The sequence below is a fragment of the Myotis myotis genome, unplaced genomic scaffold, assembly GCF_014108235.1.
Source record: "Myotis myotis isolate mMyoMyo1 unplaced genomic scaffold, mMyoMyo1.p scaffold_m19_p_2, whole genome shotgun sequence".
NCBI classification, from domain to species: domain Eukaryota; kingdom Metazoa; phylum Chordata; class Mammalia; order Chiroptera; family Vespertilionidae; genus Myotis; species Myotis myotis.
Genome location: NW_023416324.1, coordinates 92,506,079 through 92,522,071, shown reverse-complemented (window position 1 = coordinate 92,522,071; position 15,993 = coordinate 92,506,079). Strand labels below are relative to the sequence as shown.

Sequence of the window (15,993 nt, the reverse complement as noted above, 5' to 3'; positions counted from 1 at the left end):
ATAAGTCAATTATGCAATTTATTGATAGAATTATACTGGGAAACAATCACAACAAAAGAACAATCTTTTGAGTAGAATAGTTTACTAAGCGAAACATTTTGAAACAACATACAAAAGATTGTCCAATATGTCACCTTGGGTTGATACGTCACCGATCCCAGCAGTGATTTCCACAGGTTCTGCTCAATATCACATCAAGTACTGTGTGTGTGTTTAATACCTGCATCTCGAAATGATGAACCATATTTTAGCTGGGCTTCTTGAAAGATTTGCTCATATAGAGATGTATGGGGGGAAATGTTATTTTTGCTCAATGGGTGAGCACTTACCCTTAGCTCTAAATGAAGGTGATAGACAGTTTAGATTCTGAATATAGAATGGCCTGTTCAATGCTATATGTTTTCGGTAAAGTTTCTTTTTGGTCCTTGGTGCCTTCATTTCTTCCCTCTGATTTTCAGAAAAAGACAGAGGTATAGGTGAAACTGGTATTAGAGACCTTGGTGGCAGACAGGGTCTTGTTGAGACCACTTTAACCAGTGATTGAGTTGACTGGGCAGTAGTAGCATTGGTTGAGAGTTCTTGGCATGGATTTAAAATGGAGCTTTGGGGATTTTTAAAGTCATCATAAGTTGCCACCAATTGTTTTGTTGTGGATGAACTTTTTAGCGATGGTGGTCTAGAATTCCATTTATATTTGCCAGCACTGCTCCAATTCCATTGTGAAGCATTTTGTTCAAGCTTGCAAGAAGCAGAATTCTTTTTCCTTTTTTCTCTAGTTTTATCTACACAAGTTGTCTGAAGACTTACAGAGTCAGAAACTTTTGGCTGTCTCATTTTGGGTATAGTTTTAGAGGAAAAGGGTCGTTCAGTAACTGCTGGAGTACAGAAGGTAGTTTGTAATCTTGGCCTCTCTTTTTGTATAGTAGTATGTTGTAGTCGTTCCATTTCTAATAAACGAGTTATCAAAGGTTCAATACAGCTTTCTGGAGATTCCACTGCTGCTTTCCAATTTTCAGATTTTGAGAGGGCTAATTTGTGCAAGTCCAGAGTATTGAAAGGAGGAGGGAGAAAATCAGGATATGGAAATACTTCACTTGGTTCTTCTGTGAAAGATTCTTCAACATTTTCTATTGTTTCTGGCTTTAAGTTCAGGTCCATCTTTTTAAAACAGCTGAGTAAAGTATCATTTGCTTTTTCATTTTCTGATAAATCACTTTCATCTGTTAAATTTTCTTCTACACTGCTGTTTCTATATTTCAAATTCCAAGTTGGAGCAGATAAAGTTTCACCATTGTTGTTTTCTATAGTTGAACATAAATTATTAAGAGAGTCATTTCTGTCCTTAAAAAAATCTCCATCAGCATAGGGCCAGCAGAGACCTAATGGCGTCAGCAGTTCAGAGTAAGAACCAACTTGCTTATCAGCTGGAGCACTTGTTAGTGAGTGGTTCAGAGTGAAGAGCCTTATGGGATTGTTGGTTGTATTAAAGCCAATTTCCATTGAAGGTTTTTTGAAATCCCTTAAAAATGATTTAATTAATGAATGGCTTGTTGACTAGAATTAAAAGGCTATTAAATGATAACATGTAACCTTTATCAAAGACTACTTAATGTTTAGTTCCCAATGGAATGTGCATATCTATCTTAACAGAAATATGCTAATTTTCAAATATGCTCTAATTATAAACTATATACATTTTAAAAGAATTAAAATGTTAACTGGGCATCCCCTTGTGCATACACAGGTTATGAGATCATTGTAACCATTACAAATGGTTAACTGTGGCTATGAATGGCCATAGGTTAAAAGTGGCTAATTCTATCTGTTTGCCTATGTCTATATTGTATATGCAATTATGCTGTCTGAAAAGGAGGCTATATATAACTCAAACTGAAATTACAGTGAAATGTTTATTGACCCAGAATTAGATAAAGAGACTAAGAAATTAGTTAGGTTACTTAATAACGGATTCTACTTTAGCGATTATAGTTTTAAAAAATTATTCTAATAAAAAAAAAAAAAGAAAGCAAAACAATGTCAATCAAACAAAAATTACCCCAGATATAGTTCATAGTAATTTTCATCTGATGGTGCTCTTTTGCTTTAGGAGTAAATACTTCTGGGTTTTATGTTAAATTGAAAACTGCAAAAAACCCAGGCCATAGAATACTGAGTTTAGTTTGTAGTCAGTTTTTGTTAAAGCTTACTAGAGGAGAAACCAAGATGGTGGCATAGGTAAACACCGGAAATTGCTGCCTCGAACAACCACTTCAAAAATACAACTAAAAGAAAACAGACATCATCCAGAACCATAGGAAGGCTGGCCGAGTGGAAATTCTACAACTAGAAGGAAAGAGAAAAGCACATTGAGACTCAGAGGAGGTGCCATGTGGAAGTAAAGTGCAGAGGTATGGAGGCGCACGTGGAAAGGGCTGGCAGTTGAGGACATGGTTGTCTTTTTCAATTCGGGAGGGAGTCTCAAGCTCCCAACTGCTCTGAACTCCAGTTCCCGTTGAGTCTCTGGTGACCCAGACTCATACGGGGAGAGGCTAGACCAGCCGTGGGCAAACTACGGCCCACGGGCCGGATATGGCCCGTTTGAAATGAATAAAACTATTGAAAAAAAAGACCGTACCCTTTAATGTAATGATGTTTACTTTGAATTTATATTAGTTCACACAAACACTCCATCCATGCTTTTGTTCCGGCCCTCCGGTCCAGTTTAAGAACCCATTGTGGCCCTCGAGTCAAAAAGTTTGCCCACCCCGGGGCTAGACTGTCTGACATCGGTTGGACCTCGACGGTGGCTTTCTCTCAGAGGTGCTTGCAGCGATTACCGGACACTGAGACTCAGGGCCTCTTAGGGTAGGACTGAGGAGTAGCCATAGCTGCTTGCTCCGCCCTGTTGATCCCCTGGGACCCCGCCCCGCCAAAGCTGTGTGCTGGCTTTTGCATATGAAAGGCCTGGCCCTTTGCAATCTGAAAATTACCTAACAAACTGCAGCTGGCCCAATGTCCCACAGCAGCTTGCATTCCTTCACAGCTGAGCTCCTGCTGGATAGCCTCAGGCAGAGGCTAAATTAGCACCTCCTTAGAGATCCAAGAGCCAGTGTACCCAGTGGTCAGAGTGGGACCATCCAGATTACAACTCCTCAGATCCATAAGGGACACACTCAGGGGGCAGACTCAGTGAGCACCAAAGCCCCATTGAAGGAAGTCTTGCCCCAGAAGGGTGTCTCCAGCACAGAAGTTCTCCCACTGCAGACACAGCTGATTCTCACAGCCAATTGGCCTGGAGGTCAATTCCTCCCAGTGATACCTACAACAATCAAGGCTTAACTACAACAAGACTGTGCACAAAGCCCACAAGGGGGTGCACCAAGAGTGTCCACCTCAGGTAATTGGGGAGGCTGAGCCACTGGGCCCTATAGCACACCTAGCACAGAAAGCCACTCTATCAACACAGGGAGGCATAAAAAATGCGGAGACAAACAGGTCACAAATGACAGAAATGGAGGAAAGCAAACTACTGGATATAGAGTTCAAAACCACACTTTTAAGGTTTTTCAAGAATTTTTTCTAGAAACCGCCGATAAACTTAAGACACTCAAGAAATCTAGTGAGACCACTGATAAATTTAATGAGATCCTCAATAAGTCTGGTGAGACCCTCAAGGTTGTGAAAAAGGACCAACCAGAAATTAAGCATACACTGACTGAAATCAAGAATATTATACAGACTCCCAACAGCAGACCAGAGGATTGCAAGAATCAAGTCAAAGATCTGAAATAGGAAGAAGCAAAAAACACCCAACCGGAAGAGCAAAATAAAAAATTAATCCAAAAATACGAAGACAGTGTAAGCAGCCTCTGGGACAACTTCAAGCATACCAACATCCGAATTATAGGGGTGCCAGAAGAAGAGAAAGAGCAAGATATTGAAAACCTATTTGAAGAAATAATGACAGAAAACTTCCCCCACCTGGTGAAAGAAATAGACTTACAAGTCCAGGAAGCACAGAGAACTCCAAACAAAAGGAATCCAAGGAGGACTACACCAAGACACATCATAATTAAAATGCCAAGAGCAAAAGACAAAGAGAGAATCTTAAAAGCAGCAAGAGAAAGACAGTCATTTACCTACAAGGGAGTACCCGTACGACTGTCAGCTGATTTCTCAATAGAAACTTTGCAGGCCAGAAGGAAGTGGCAAGAAATATTCAAAGTGATGAATAGCAAGAACCTACAACCAAGATTACTTTATCCAGCAAAGCTATCATTCAGAATTGAAGGTTAGATAAAGAGATTCACAGATAAGGAAAAGCTAAAGGAGTTCATCACCACCAAACCAGTATTATATGAAATGCTGAAAGGTATCCTTTAAGAAGAGGAAGAAGAAGAAAAAGGTACAAATACAAATTATGAACAACAAATACACATCTATCAACAAGTGAATCTAAAAATCAAGTGAATAAATAATCTGATGAACAAAATAAACTCGTGATTATAATAGAATCAGGGGATAGAAAGGGAGTGGACTGACTTCTCGGGGGCGGGGGGAAAGGGGTGTGGGGGATGCGGGAAGAGACTGGACAAAAATCGTACACCTATGGATGAGGACAGTGGGCGGGGGGGAGGGCAGAGGGTGGGGGGAGGGGAACCGGGTGGAGGGGAGCTATGGGGGGGAAAAAAGAGGAACAACTAATCTGAACAATAAAGATTTAATTTTTTAAAAAAAGGCCTACTAGAAATACTGACATTGAAAGATTTGATTGATTAAATGACATGTACAGGGTGTTCTAAAAAATGTATATATACTTTGAATAATTATAAAGGCAGTGTTTATTAAAATATATTTCATTTTTAAAATGTAATAGAATCTATAGACATTGTGTGTATACATTTTTGGGGGGACACTGAATATAGTTTCATTAATTCTTGCTTCTTTTAAAGCCAATTTATAGTAAAGACAGCAAAGTAATCTCGAAAGATTGTGAAAAATGTTTTCATTTCTACAGAATATGTTAATTTATTCATTTTCAGGGGTGGGGAACCTTTTTTTTTTTTTTGCCAAGAGTCATTGGGATATTTATAACACAATAAGTGGACAATACAAAATTATCAACTTAAAAATTAGCCTGCTATATTTGGTCAAACATTTAACTCATCCCTAATACCATGGCAGGGCCAGACCAAATGATTTCATGGGGCTGGACGTTCCCCAACCCCCGACTTGCCTTTGAAAAACCACAGAAAGATTATTTTAAATCTGCAATTGATAATAGACACAATCCCTGTAGTGTAGTAAAAAGAACATGGTTAGGGACAGAAGACCTAGGTTTGAACCCCTTTTTCAACATTGAGCATAATGGAAATGAGAACGCCTCCCTTGGAGGTGGTCTAAGAAATAAAATGATTATATGAACATACTTTGCAAAAATGTTAAACACTGAATGAGTTACCATTACTTTTATTCTCTTGTTGATGTTATATTGAAGTGAAAAAAAATCTCCATAATGAAATATTTCATTGATAACATTTCCAACTCTGTAATATTAACAGCAAATGTCTGTCAAACACATTAATCTGTTTAGTCCTCACAATAACCTCATGAAATAGGCATTTTTATGTTCTACCTTTTATGGGTAAGGTAAATGAGGCAAAGCGGTTAAGGTCACACATCTAGTGGAGCTGGGATTTAAACTCAGGTGGTAGGATCCCATGTCTGGGACCCTAGCTGCAATCTACTGTTTGCTCTTCTGTTAGTATAATAGAAATCATTTCATTTGACCTCTTACCTTGAAATCCTTGTTCCCAGTCGAGTTCTCTCTAGTAAAAATAGCCTTTCCTATCCTCATCAGCACCAACATTACCTTAAGGACATTAATCAATACAATCTCTTTCACATTTCTTGGTTTCCCCCCTCAAATTTTAGCAGTATCCTGAGCCTCACAAAGTGTAAAAACCCTCTGACTAGGAGATGTCTGCTATCAAGTAACCACTCTATTGCCTCAAGTGCTCCATTAAATAATACACTCTATGTAAAAGTAACACATAATGGTGTTCAATAAATGTTAATTTCCAAATAATAGTAACCTGCATTTTTCAGAAGCGTTATAGCTGATTCTAATGCACACTAAAGTTTAAGAACCAAAATATAAGAATTCAAATCCAGGTAAGGTCTGAGAAGCAATATACAATAGTGATTATGAGCATGAATCAAGCTACTTTTACATTCTACCATTCATTACTTGTATGACTTTGGGTAAGTTCTTTAACTTGTCCTCATGCCTCAGTGTCTTCATCTGTAAAACAGAGATGATGATAGCTACCTACGTATGGGATTGTTGTGAGGATTAAATGAGTTAATATATACAAGAAATTAAAATTGTTCCTAGCACATGGAATATTACTTTCCTATTACAATTCCTTTCCCCTTCAATAAGAATTCTAAACTCTATCCATCAAAACCCTCAATTGTAACGGCATAGTAAACTCTCAATTACCCATATACTGATTATCTCTGTGGTGTCTGCCAGTCACTTTCTAGTTTAGTGTGAGTTTCTATACTTTCCCATTATTTGGACACAATACATTTTCTTCTAGTAGTTTTTTGTCCTAGCATTTCAGATAAATAGTTAACTCATCTGTATTTAAATTTATTTCACAAATTTAGGGGTTTACAAAAATATCCTCTTACCTGTTGTCCATGGTACTTCCTTCTTTAAGAGGATAACTCCATAACTGAAATGTCCTTTGTTTACTATTCTGATAACAGAAAAGCCATGGGCAACACTTTAGTAACATGCATTTAAAGAAAATAATACTTTAGGAAAGGAGTATGATGAATAAAATCCCACCTGTGTTCTTTTGTGAGCATGCTCTGACAAATTAAGTTTTAGCATCAGTTGCTCTACTGGAATTTCCAAATGGTTCTATAAAGCAGCAGAAGACTTTTAAGCACAATCTATCTCTGTGCCTACTCTTATTCTAAGACTGATAGTTGTTGTAACTAAGGGATATGTAGTTCCAATAAAGAAATATATAGTAATATATATTCCTTTGAAGACATACAGATGTCATTTGTTTTTCCTTTGAAGACATACAGATTTCATTTGTTTTTGCTGTCTTCATAGGAATTAGTATAATCTTATAAATACCAACTAAACAGTGTTAACTAATGAGCCTTGAATACTGTTAAGGTTATCAGTATTTTACTAAAAGTTAAGTGTTTTATAGTTTGATCAAAAAAAGGTAAATGAAATTAATTTTCTCACTACTTCAAAACAAAATATTAACCATTTCAACTGCTTTAAGATATTTTAAGTGCTGAGACCATTACCTTTGGCAGTGATTAGAAAATACTATATTCACTATAATTTCCATATATAGTATTGTATATTGAAAAAACAACAAAACCAAATAGTAATTTAATGACCAATTTGCAGCCGTAAAAAACAACAACTTTAAGTTGATTAAAGAATTCTACAGACATGAAATATAAAGTTTAACTTTGAGTAAAGAATTTTTTAAAGAATATAACATTTAATTTTAAAATAATGTTTTGTGAATTATTTAAAGCCAAACATTTATCCTTACCTTGTTAATTTTGCCTGAAAGAATGTGTATAAAAAATAACAATTAATAGTTACATAAAATTGGTTGTACTAAAAACAAACCCCCTTTTATATGAGTGGTTATTCATATGAGTACATTTTCATATATTTATAAATATAAGTATATAGACATCTAGGATTTCTTACCACCTGCTGCACTATCCCTTCCAGGTGGGAGGTTTTTATTCTCAGGAAGAGGTACTTCTGAATCCAAATTCCAGTGAGATAAATTCTACAACAATATTTGTTTTAGGATAAACTTAATGTTAAGAAAATTTTAAAAAGCTCAAGTACATCATTTGACATGTCCTTTGGGTAGAGTGTGACAAAAGGCACAAAGTTTCATGACCCCTCTGCCACCTATAAGGGTACTACCAGCATATCTGAGGAATATCAATGTTCTCTTATCAAGTTATTATCAGCTTGATAACACTTATTAGTCAGGAAATGGAAAGGCTTTTACAATAACTTATGGTTTCAGTCTCACTTTCTTAAAAATAATGGCACACGGGTTTTCAAAATTGAGTTTAAAATATAATGTCCACTTCATTGTGTAAAATTCACCAGTTTCTGTATCTGAAAGCCTATAAATCAACCAAAGGAAATTCCTAATCCTCACATTATACTCAATGACCAGCCCACTACTCATTCTGGGCTTCAGATGTTGAAAACACTGAGGAAATACTAAAAAAATGAATAAGAAAATGTACAAATATCAACTGAGTGTTTATGTTCCAAACATTGTGCTGAGTGCTATGGGGGGAAAATGTGGGATGTGTAGGAGAGGATTGTAATAATTTATCCTGGAAGAGGTGATTATTTTTTAAAGTAATGTTTTTTAGACATGAACTCAGTTTTTTCCTGTCTCAAATGAGGAAATCATTTGTAAATTAAATTCTAAGCAATATACAAGTAAGATGTTAGGTAGTGTTAGGTGTCATCCCCACCTTAAGGAGGAACAGGGAGAATTAAGCTTAAATACCGTTTGAGGATTTAACTGATCCGCAAGGATCATTTCCTGATAGGAAGGGGAGCTGAATCTTGGGAGGCAGGCTGTAGATTATCTTTGTTTGGTGGTGTTTGAAAAATAAAATTAGCCGAAACCGGTTTGGCTCAGTGGATAGAGCGTCGGACTGAAAGGTCCCGGGTTCGATTCCGGTCAAGGGCATGTACCTGGGTTGCGGGCACATCCCCAGTGGGGGGTGTGCAGGAGGCAGCTGATCGATGTTTCTCTCTCATCGATATTTCTAACTCTCTATCTCTCTCCCTTCCTCTCTGTAAAAAATCAATAAAATATATTTAAAAAAATAAATAAAGTACTTTAAAAAAATAAATAAAATTAGTAAATTATTCTATGTTCTCTGAAATAATAGAAGTCTCATCTCTATGTGAGAATTACTTAGGGAGCTTTTAAAAAATAACAGTTGAAAAAAATACTATGAATTCTAATTTAGTAGGATGAGGATATGGCCCTGTTATTTGTATTTTTAAAATGTCTCCAACAGATGCCCAAACTTCTCTCAGCTATGTCTGTGACCTGGTATACTACTGTATCAAATAACAAGGGAGAGAAACGTTCTCAAATTAACATAGTAAAGGGAAGCTGCTGAATGGTGCTGTGGAGATCATACAAAAAAGTAATATTACCAAGTTTGTCCATTGGAAGAAGGCCGTCAACCACACATGAAGCCAACGAGGTTGCAAATTCCTTACAGGTTGGGAATTGGTTATTTTTGGAATTCCACCTGCTTTACTAATATTTTTCACAAAATATGTGAGAGAAAATAAAACAAAATCCAATTGTCATTAGAAATGTCTCCAGATTTGGAGAGAAGCTGGTTAACTTTTTCTTTGTTACAAGACATAAAAATTTTCCACTTGGTATTCCAAATGTGCCAAGGGGTTAAAAGCACAGGACAACTGTTCTCCAAGAGACAGCAGCAAGGGACCTCAGCAGCAGGTCCATGGGGTTCGGTTTGAACAACGGGAGCTGCTGCCCAAACGCTCAAGGGCAATAGCATGTGCTGTACCTCATGGGAGATGTTTGACACACGCAGGCTGGTGCCATAGTTCTCACCATTTCTTCTCCCCATTTTGCTCCTCTGTGTCCTTAAAATCCTATACAGGTTGTGGAACAAGCGCATTTATGGGTAAGGCACAATACTGATTTAAAGAAAGCATGAACTTTGGCTCCCCATCTGAAGGAGGGTAAGAACATATTTAGAAAGCAGAAGAACGGGACCATGAGGGTAGGGTGAGGGTAACAAATAAAATCAACCGGAAACAATGGGCAAGCCAGACCAAAAAAGGGCAGGGGGCAGAGGGGAGGTGTATAGTCAAAAGCAAATTGGAAGATCTAACAGAAGATTAGGAAATTAAGGTCTGGGATGACAAAGGAGGTATTATCAGATAGAAAAATAAAATACAAATCACAAAAAAAATATGGATTATCTGGAACTTAAAAAGCAGGGCGGTGAACGCTGCTATTAATCACCCACAGGTGCTCCCTGTGAAACAGAATTAGCCCCCAAACAGGCTCGTTTCAGAGGCAGTGAAAGGCCCACAGGACCAAACACTCTTTCCCAGCAAACTGTCCTGGCCCTGGGCCACTCCTGTGCAAGAGGAGCGTGCGAGACCGTAAGTAAAGCCACTGCAGTGCCAGTCTGGTGCCAATCGGTTCCATTTTATTGCCTCCTGGAGGGGGAGGTGCATCCCGAAGAAACGGAACACAGTTCGGGCAAGGTTTGGGCCAGTGGGAGTGCAGCCGCCGGCTCTGTGCCCGGCGCTGGGTGGAGGCGGGCAGGGAGGTCGCTGCCCGGGGCGGGGAGGGGACCCCCAGGTGGGCGCCCGGTGAGGGCCCCGGACGCGGGCAAAGGCCCCGCCCCTGGCGGAGGGGCCCGGGGTCGAAAAGCGGGAGCGGGTCTGGATCGGTGCCGGGCAGGGCGGGGGGGTCGGAGGGGGGGTGCACGGCCCGGGCGCGCCCTCCCCCGCGGCGGACGGCTTGGCGGAGCGCGGCCGGGCCGGCGGGGCTGCTCTTACCCCGCCCCGTCGCGGGCCCGCGCGTCGTCCCCGGCGTCGTCTCCCAACGCGCAGCCGCCTCGCGGCCCCGGCGCCTCCGCGCGCGCGGCGAACGGCTGGGCGGACGCCTCCTCCGGCTCGGCCTTCCTGCAGCGGGAGGACAGGGCGGGCAGCGGGCGGCCGGCGGGGGGCGGCCGGCGGGGCCCGCGGGCGGCCGCGGAGCCGGGCGACATGAGCGGGGGGTGGGGATGGGGGTGGGGGCTGCGGCTCCGCGGGCTCCCGGTCGCCCCGCAACTGCCGTCGAGCGTGGGCGCCCACGACGGCCGGCGTTCCCCCGCGCCCCCGGGTAGCCATCGCCCAGGCCCGAGCCTCCTGGAGGTCACCCGGCGACGCTGCCGCCCACGCGCCCCCGGGGCCTCATGGGGCGTCCTGGGCCCCGGGGCCCGTCGTGAGTGGGTGGCCGCCAGGGGCTCTGACGGGCGGGGTCACGGCCTCAGCCCCCGCCCCCCCACCCCGCCCGCCCTCAGCCTCCAGCCTCCAGCCTCCAGCCTCCACGCGCTCCGGGTTCACGGGAAGCCGGGGGTTGTGCCCTGTGCTAAGCTAGACAAGGCTAATCTGAGCGCAGGTGCAGCTGTATGTCAAGTGCCACTTTGCTTATAATATGTAGAACCATAAATACAAGCAGTAGAAGAAGTAGGTGCTCCCGCCCAAAGCAGGCCTAAGTCATTGCTATCACAGCAGAAAGAAGTTTTGTTTGTTTCTATAATACATTTAGATTGTGGGAGGCCAATTTTGCCCTCCAAGTTCATATCCCTTACTTTAGTTCCCTGAAATAAGTGCTTGGAGCAGGGGGAGGAGAGGAAAGAATACATGTATATATACACATATAGAATATGGGTATGTCATTATATATACATATATTATGTAAATAAGTATGTAAGTGAATATTTACACATTTGTGACTGCCATATATTTGTACATGTAACTAAATACTAAAAATCTTTGTCAGATGTAGATATAATAAAGCATTGTCATTTGAAGACGAATTTTTTGCTTTGCTGATGGATACTATTGCATTCTGTTGGGTTGAACACCCAGCTCTAGATTCAACCCCCAAAATGTTTTATTAAGCATCTAATTGCACTGGTTTAACACTTGGGGAAAGGGATCCCATGCTCCTTTGAGTGTCTTCCAAGGAAAATGCACATGGGTTTTCTCAGATCTGTGGTCCCCATCTCCACCCCACTCCCAGAGATGTCCTCCTTCCTCTGCATTTCCATGTTCCTCTAAGAAAGGCCTTTCCTTTTTTTATTTTTTTATTTCAAGAAATAAATAAAGTAAAATAACTAAAAAAAAAAGGAAAGGCCTTTCCTGACTTCATTTTTAAAAAGTCCTTCCCACCCACATTATTTCATAAAACCAGTTTTATTTCTTCTCTGTACATCTCATGATCTTGTCAGTCTTATTTGCTTTTTAAATTACCTGTCTCTTTGCAGTAGACTATAACCCTAGAGGAGGGCAGGGGCCTTTCCTGTCTAGGTCATTGCTGAATCCCATCACTTTAAATTGTGCCGGGCACCCAGTAGCAGCACATTAAATATAGAAGAATAATTGTAAGATTAGCCTATGCCTCTTTGGATGTCTCCCTCCTAAGCGTGCTCCTCTTCAGACTGTTTTCTATGCCACTGGTCTAAAACAAATGCCCTCCTCATGCCCAAGGTAAAGCCCAAATTATGTAGCCAGGCTTTAAGCATCTGCTCATCACCTTTTCAGTGCCTACAACAGGGCAAACACATTAGACCCCGGCTGGGTAGCTCAGTGCCCCATACCCCAAGGCTGCAGGTTTGGTCCCATGTCAGGGCACATACAAGAAGCAACCAATGAATGCATAAATAAGTGGAACAGCAAATCGGTGTTTCCCTCTCTCTCTCTCCCAAGTCAATGAAAAAGAAGAAGAAGAACATGTTACACATTTTGCAGTTTTTCTAAACACTCTCCCCCAGGACATACACTATGTTTACTTTTTCTATTTTTGCTCCTCTTTTTTACATCCTCCCTTCTTTTATCTGCTTAAGTCCTGTTTATGTAGATGTAGCTCACAAATCATCTTCCCTGATACCTCAGGAAGAACAAATTGCTACCTCTTCCAAGAACCCTATTTTGGGGTTATATTTTGGGGTTATATTATGATGACTTGTTTACAACTCCTTACTGTCACATTATAATTATACATTTACAATAACTCACTCATTTCAATGGCCTTCTTCTAGCTAGCAGTGTGCTGGCATATACTAGGCACTCATTAAATATTTGAAATAATTTACTCCAAAAATAACATTTGCTTGAGTGTATGATGTGGTTACCATGTGCCAGACATAATACTGAACATTTTATACAGATTAACCAATTTAATACTCTTAACAACACAATGAAGTTGATGCTACTAGTTATTCCTATTTTATAAATGACTAAACTGAGACTAAAAAATGTTAAGCAACTTTTCCCAACTTACAGTTACTTGAAAAACTGAAGTGGCGAAATATTAGAGTTCATGAATTTCCAGCTAATGCTTTTTACAAATTTATCTAGTTGGGAATTTTTGTTGTTGTTCTCCAGATAGGAGACAAGAAATGTGTGTGTGTGTGTGTGTGTGTGTGTGTGTGTGTATGCATATGCATGCATGCATTTCACACATCTCCCGTCTTTCTTGCTTCATGTTTCTGCTTCTGCTTTTTGCTTTTGTTTCAGAATTTGAGCTGATTCTTGACCCTAAAGTCCCTCTGAGTTTGTCATCCATTAATACATCCTCTAAGATTCTTTTTTCCCCGTATTTCTAAAATCTTCCTTTCTCTGCAGAACCTTTGAACACTTTGACATCAGCCTCAAAATCATGTACCATCCCCGCACCTCCACTTGTTGAACTGACAGTTTTTAGCATTACACGTTTAAAATGATAGTCCCTGTACAGTATTTATAGGGGAACACTCATTCTAAGTGGTGAGGAGACAAGGTTAAGAGAGAGAAGAACTAAATGTGAAATGTGGTACTGTGAAATATAAGGGCAACAACTAAGAGAACAACGCCTTCTCCAAACTCTTGAGTATAGTTTGGCTCAAGTCCAGCCTTGAGAGCAAGGGGATTAATTAGAAGTGGGCTATTTTCCATACTGGGTCTGGTCCAGCTTTAACATTAGTTCTCAGCCCCAAAGCACACACCTTCCTTGTAGGTCATCCCAAGGCACTATGAATTCAATTTTTAGTGGGAGTCTCAGGCTTCCACTGAAACCAGTACCCCTTTAGCTAATCCAGTGGTGTAGGGTAAGGTTGATGTTCCCTGTCTCCTGTCATTCAACAAGCCCTTACATCAATTACAAGGAAGGTGGTCTGAATTGGTGGAAAAGAAGAAAAGCCTTGGGCCACTTAGTAGGTAAGCATGCCTTGCTGCCCACCTCAATTTCTCCTACTGTGACAAAGGTGACATACTGACCACCAGATAGCTATTTTGGAAAGCACTTTGATATACATTTTTTTTTCATAGTCCAGGGTTATGCAAATAAATGCCAGTAATAACATTGTTTAGTTTCTATTTATTCTGGAGGGAAAAGGCTTCTGTTTCAGTCTACCTCTTTTGATACCTCTCATGTTTTTATGTTGCCCATTTACCTCCCTTTGTTTTTCCCTAGATTATTGCCAAGGTCATGGTTGGTCATATATTACAATAGAGTCTTCTTCAGTGTAATTATGTAAATACTAGAGGCCTGATGCACGAAATTCATGCGAGAGTAGGCCCTCCTTCCCCTGGCTGCCGGCACTGGCTTTCCTCTGGCACCCGGGACCCAGGCTTCCCCCCAGCTAGTGGGAGGGACTCAGGCTTCCCTCGCAGTCCCAGCTTCATCCGGAAGGATGGAAGGATGGACTTCGGTCTAATTAGCATATTACGCTTTTATTATTATAGATTTTCAGAAAGTAAGGATAATATTTTCCAATTAATAATATGCATTTTTGTTCTCATGTAGATGCTAAGTGAGTGGGGAACATTTCAATTCAACTATGAGCAGTTTGTATTTAGTGGCTGATTTAGCTAACTTGTTTTTTATTCCCTTTGTCTTTCAGTCATAGCCAATTATATTTATCTCTTATTTAGGATTCCATTTCTAACTACCCTAACTTACTTGTATAATTTTTATAATTATAATCCCTTTTTAAGAAGTATAAGTGAAAAGATTTTGTTAAAAGTTGTGTTTTTGTTTGAAAAATTATCCTTTAATACTGTTTCTTTATTTGATAGGCCACCATTCTATTGCAAAAATATGTGAAATCTTGTTTAAAATGTATTTACTCCTAGAATGAATGTGATAGTGATACATATATATTTCCAAAAGTAAGAAATTTACATCAGTAAATTCTACATCTACATATGTTTCAGTTAGTACTTTTGAATAAATGCTCAACCATATTTCTACCTTTATTTAGATTTTTCTGCAAGACCTGGTTTCTACAGGTTGAATTGTTTAAAACGTCTTCCTGTCCTTCAGATGCATATATTCTGTAACTGGTTTTCTTAGCCTTCTGTCAAATTTACTTTGAATTTTGATTTAAATTTTAGCATCAGAACTTACTTTCTGGCGCCAGGAAAGCTGGAGCTTGGCTCCTCTTTCTGGTGGTCGGGACCCTCCCACCTCATTTGCTTTGAACGGAACACTCTCTTTAGGACACTTTCTTTAAGAAGCTTGGAGATGATCTTTTCTCTTTGAACATTACTGAATACTTTGTCTTCTGGAAGCCAGCTGACCTTGTCACATCCACCATGGCAGAGGGGGATCGGAAGGTGTTTGGGGGACACAACAGCCCTCTTGGGAACAAGAACAAACAAACAAAAAAGGAATTGCTATTTACCTAAAAATAATAGATCAGCCTAACTAGAAAACAACCCAGAGTCCTGCAGCTGCTATGCTGAGAGGTGCTACTGCCCCTTTATAGCAACTCATGTCATAATAAGACAAGGAGGGCTAGCTTAGGAGAATTATTTTTCTGATCTTTTCTTGTGAGAGAATAGTAACCTATTGCAAACATGATTGTGAAAAGGTAAATATATTGGACATTGAAGAATAGAATTAGAAGTGGAATACAAAGCAAGATACAAATGGATTTGTTTTATCAAAGAGCATTAGTTTCAGGGACCTGGTTGGATGCGATCAAGATCACACAACTAGTCAGCAGCAAGGCATTGCCAGGGTCCAGTCTTTTTATTTTTTATTTTATTTTTATTTTACTGATTTCACAGGGGAAGAGAGAGAGAAAGAGATAGAAACATCAAGGATGAGAGAGAATCATTGATCAGCTGCCTCCTGCACGTCCCTT

The 15,993-nt window shown here is 40.1% G+C and overlaps 1 protein-coding gene across 6 annotated transcripts; it reads right to left on the bottom strand.

Annotated features, from left to right (window-relative positions):
- Window positions 1-11,119, bottom strand: FAM217A (family with sequence similarity 217 member A). 6 transcript variants are annotated; one of them, XM_036351790.1, is made up of 7 exons: window positions 10,655-10,951; window positions 9,646-9,733; window positions 7,763-7,847; window positions 7,599-7,612; window positions 6,860-6,934; window positions 6,700-6,767; window positions 1-1,519 (listed from the first exon to the last, which is right to left on the bottom strand). In XM_036351790.1, the coding sequence occupies exons 1-7, from the start codon at window positions 10,864-10,866 to the stop codon at window positions 301-303; spliced, it is 1,761 nt and encodes a 586-aa protein (XP_036207683.1). In that variant the 5' UTR covers window positions 10,867-10,951; the 3' UTR covers window positions 1-300. The 6 variants fall into 6 exon arrangements, with proteins under 6 accessions (XP_036207683.1, XP_036207686.1, XP_036207682.1 ...); XM_036351793.1 differs by lacking the exon at window positions 10,655-10,951 and adding an exon at window positions 9,263-9,368; XM_036351789.1 differs by lacking the exon at window positions 9,646-9,733 and having other exon boundaries at window positions 10,655-11,119.
- Window positions 11,120-15,993: the final 4,874 nt, after the last annotated feature.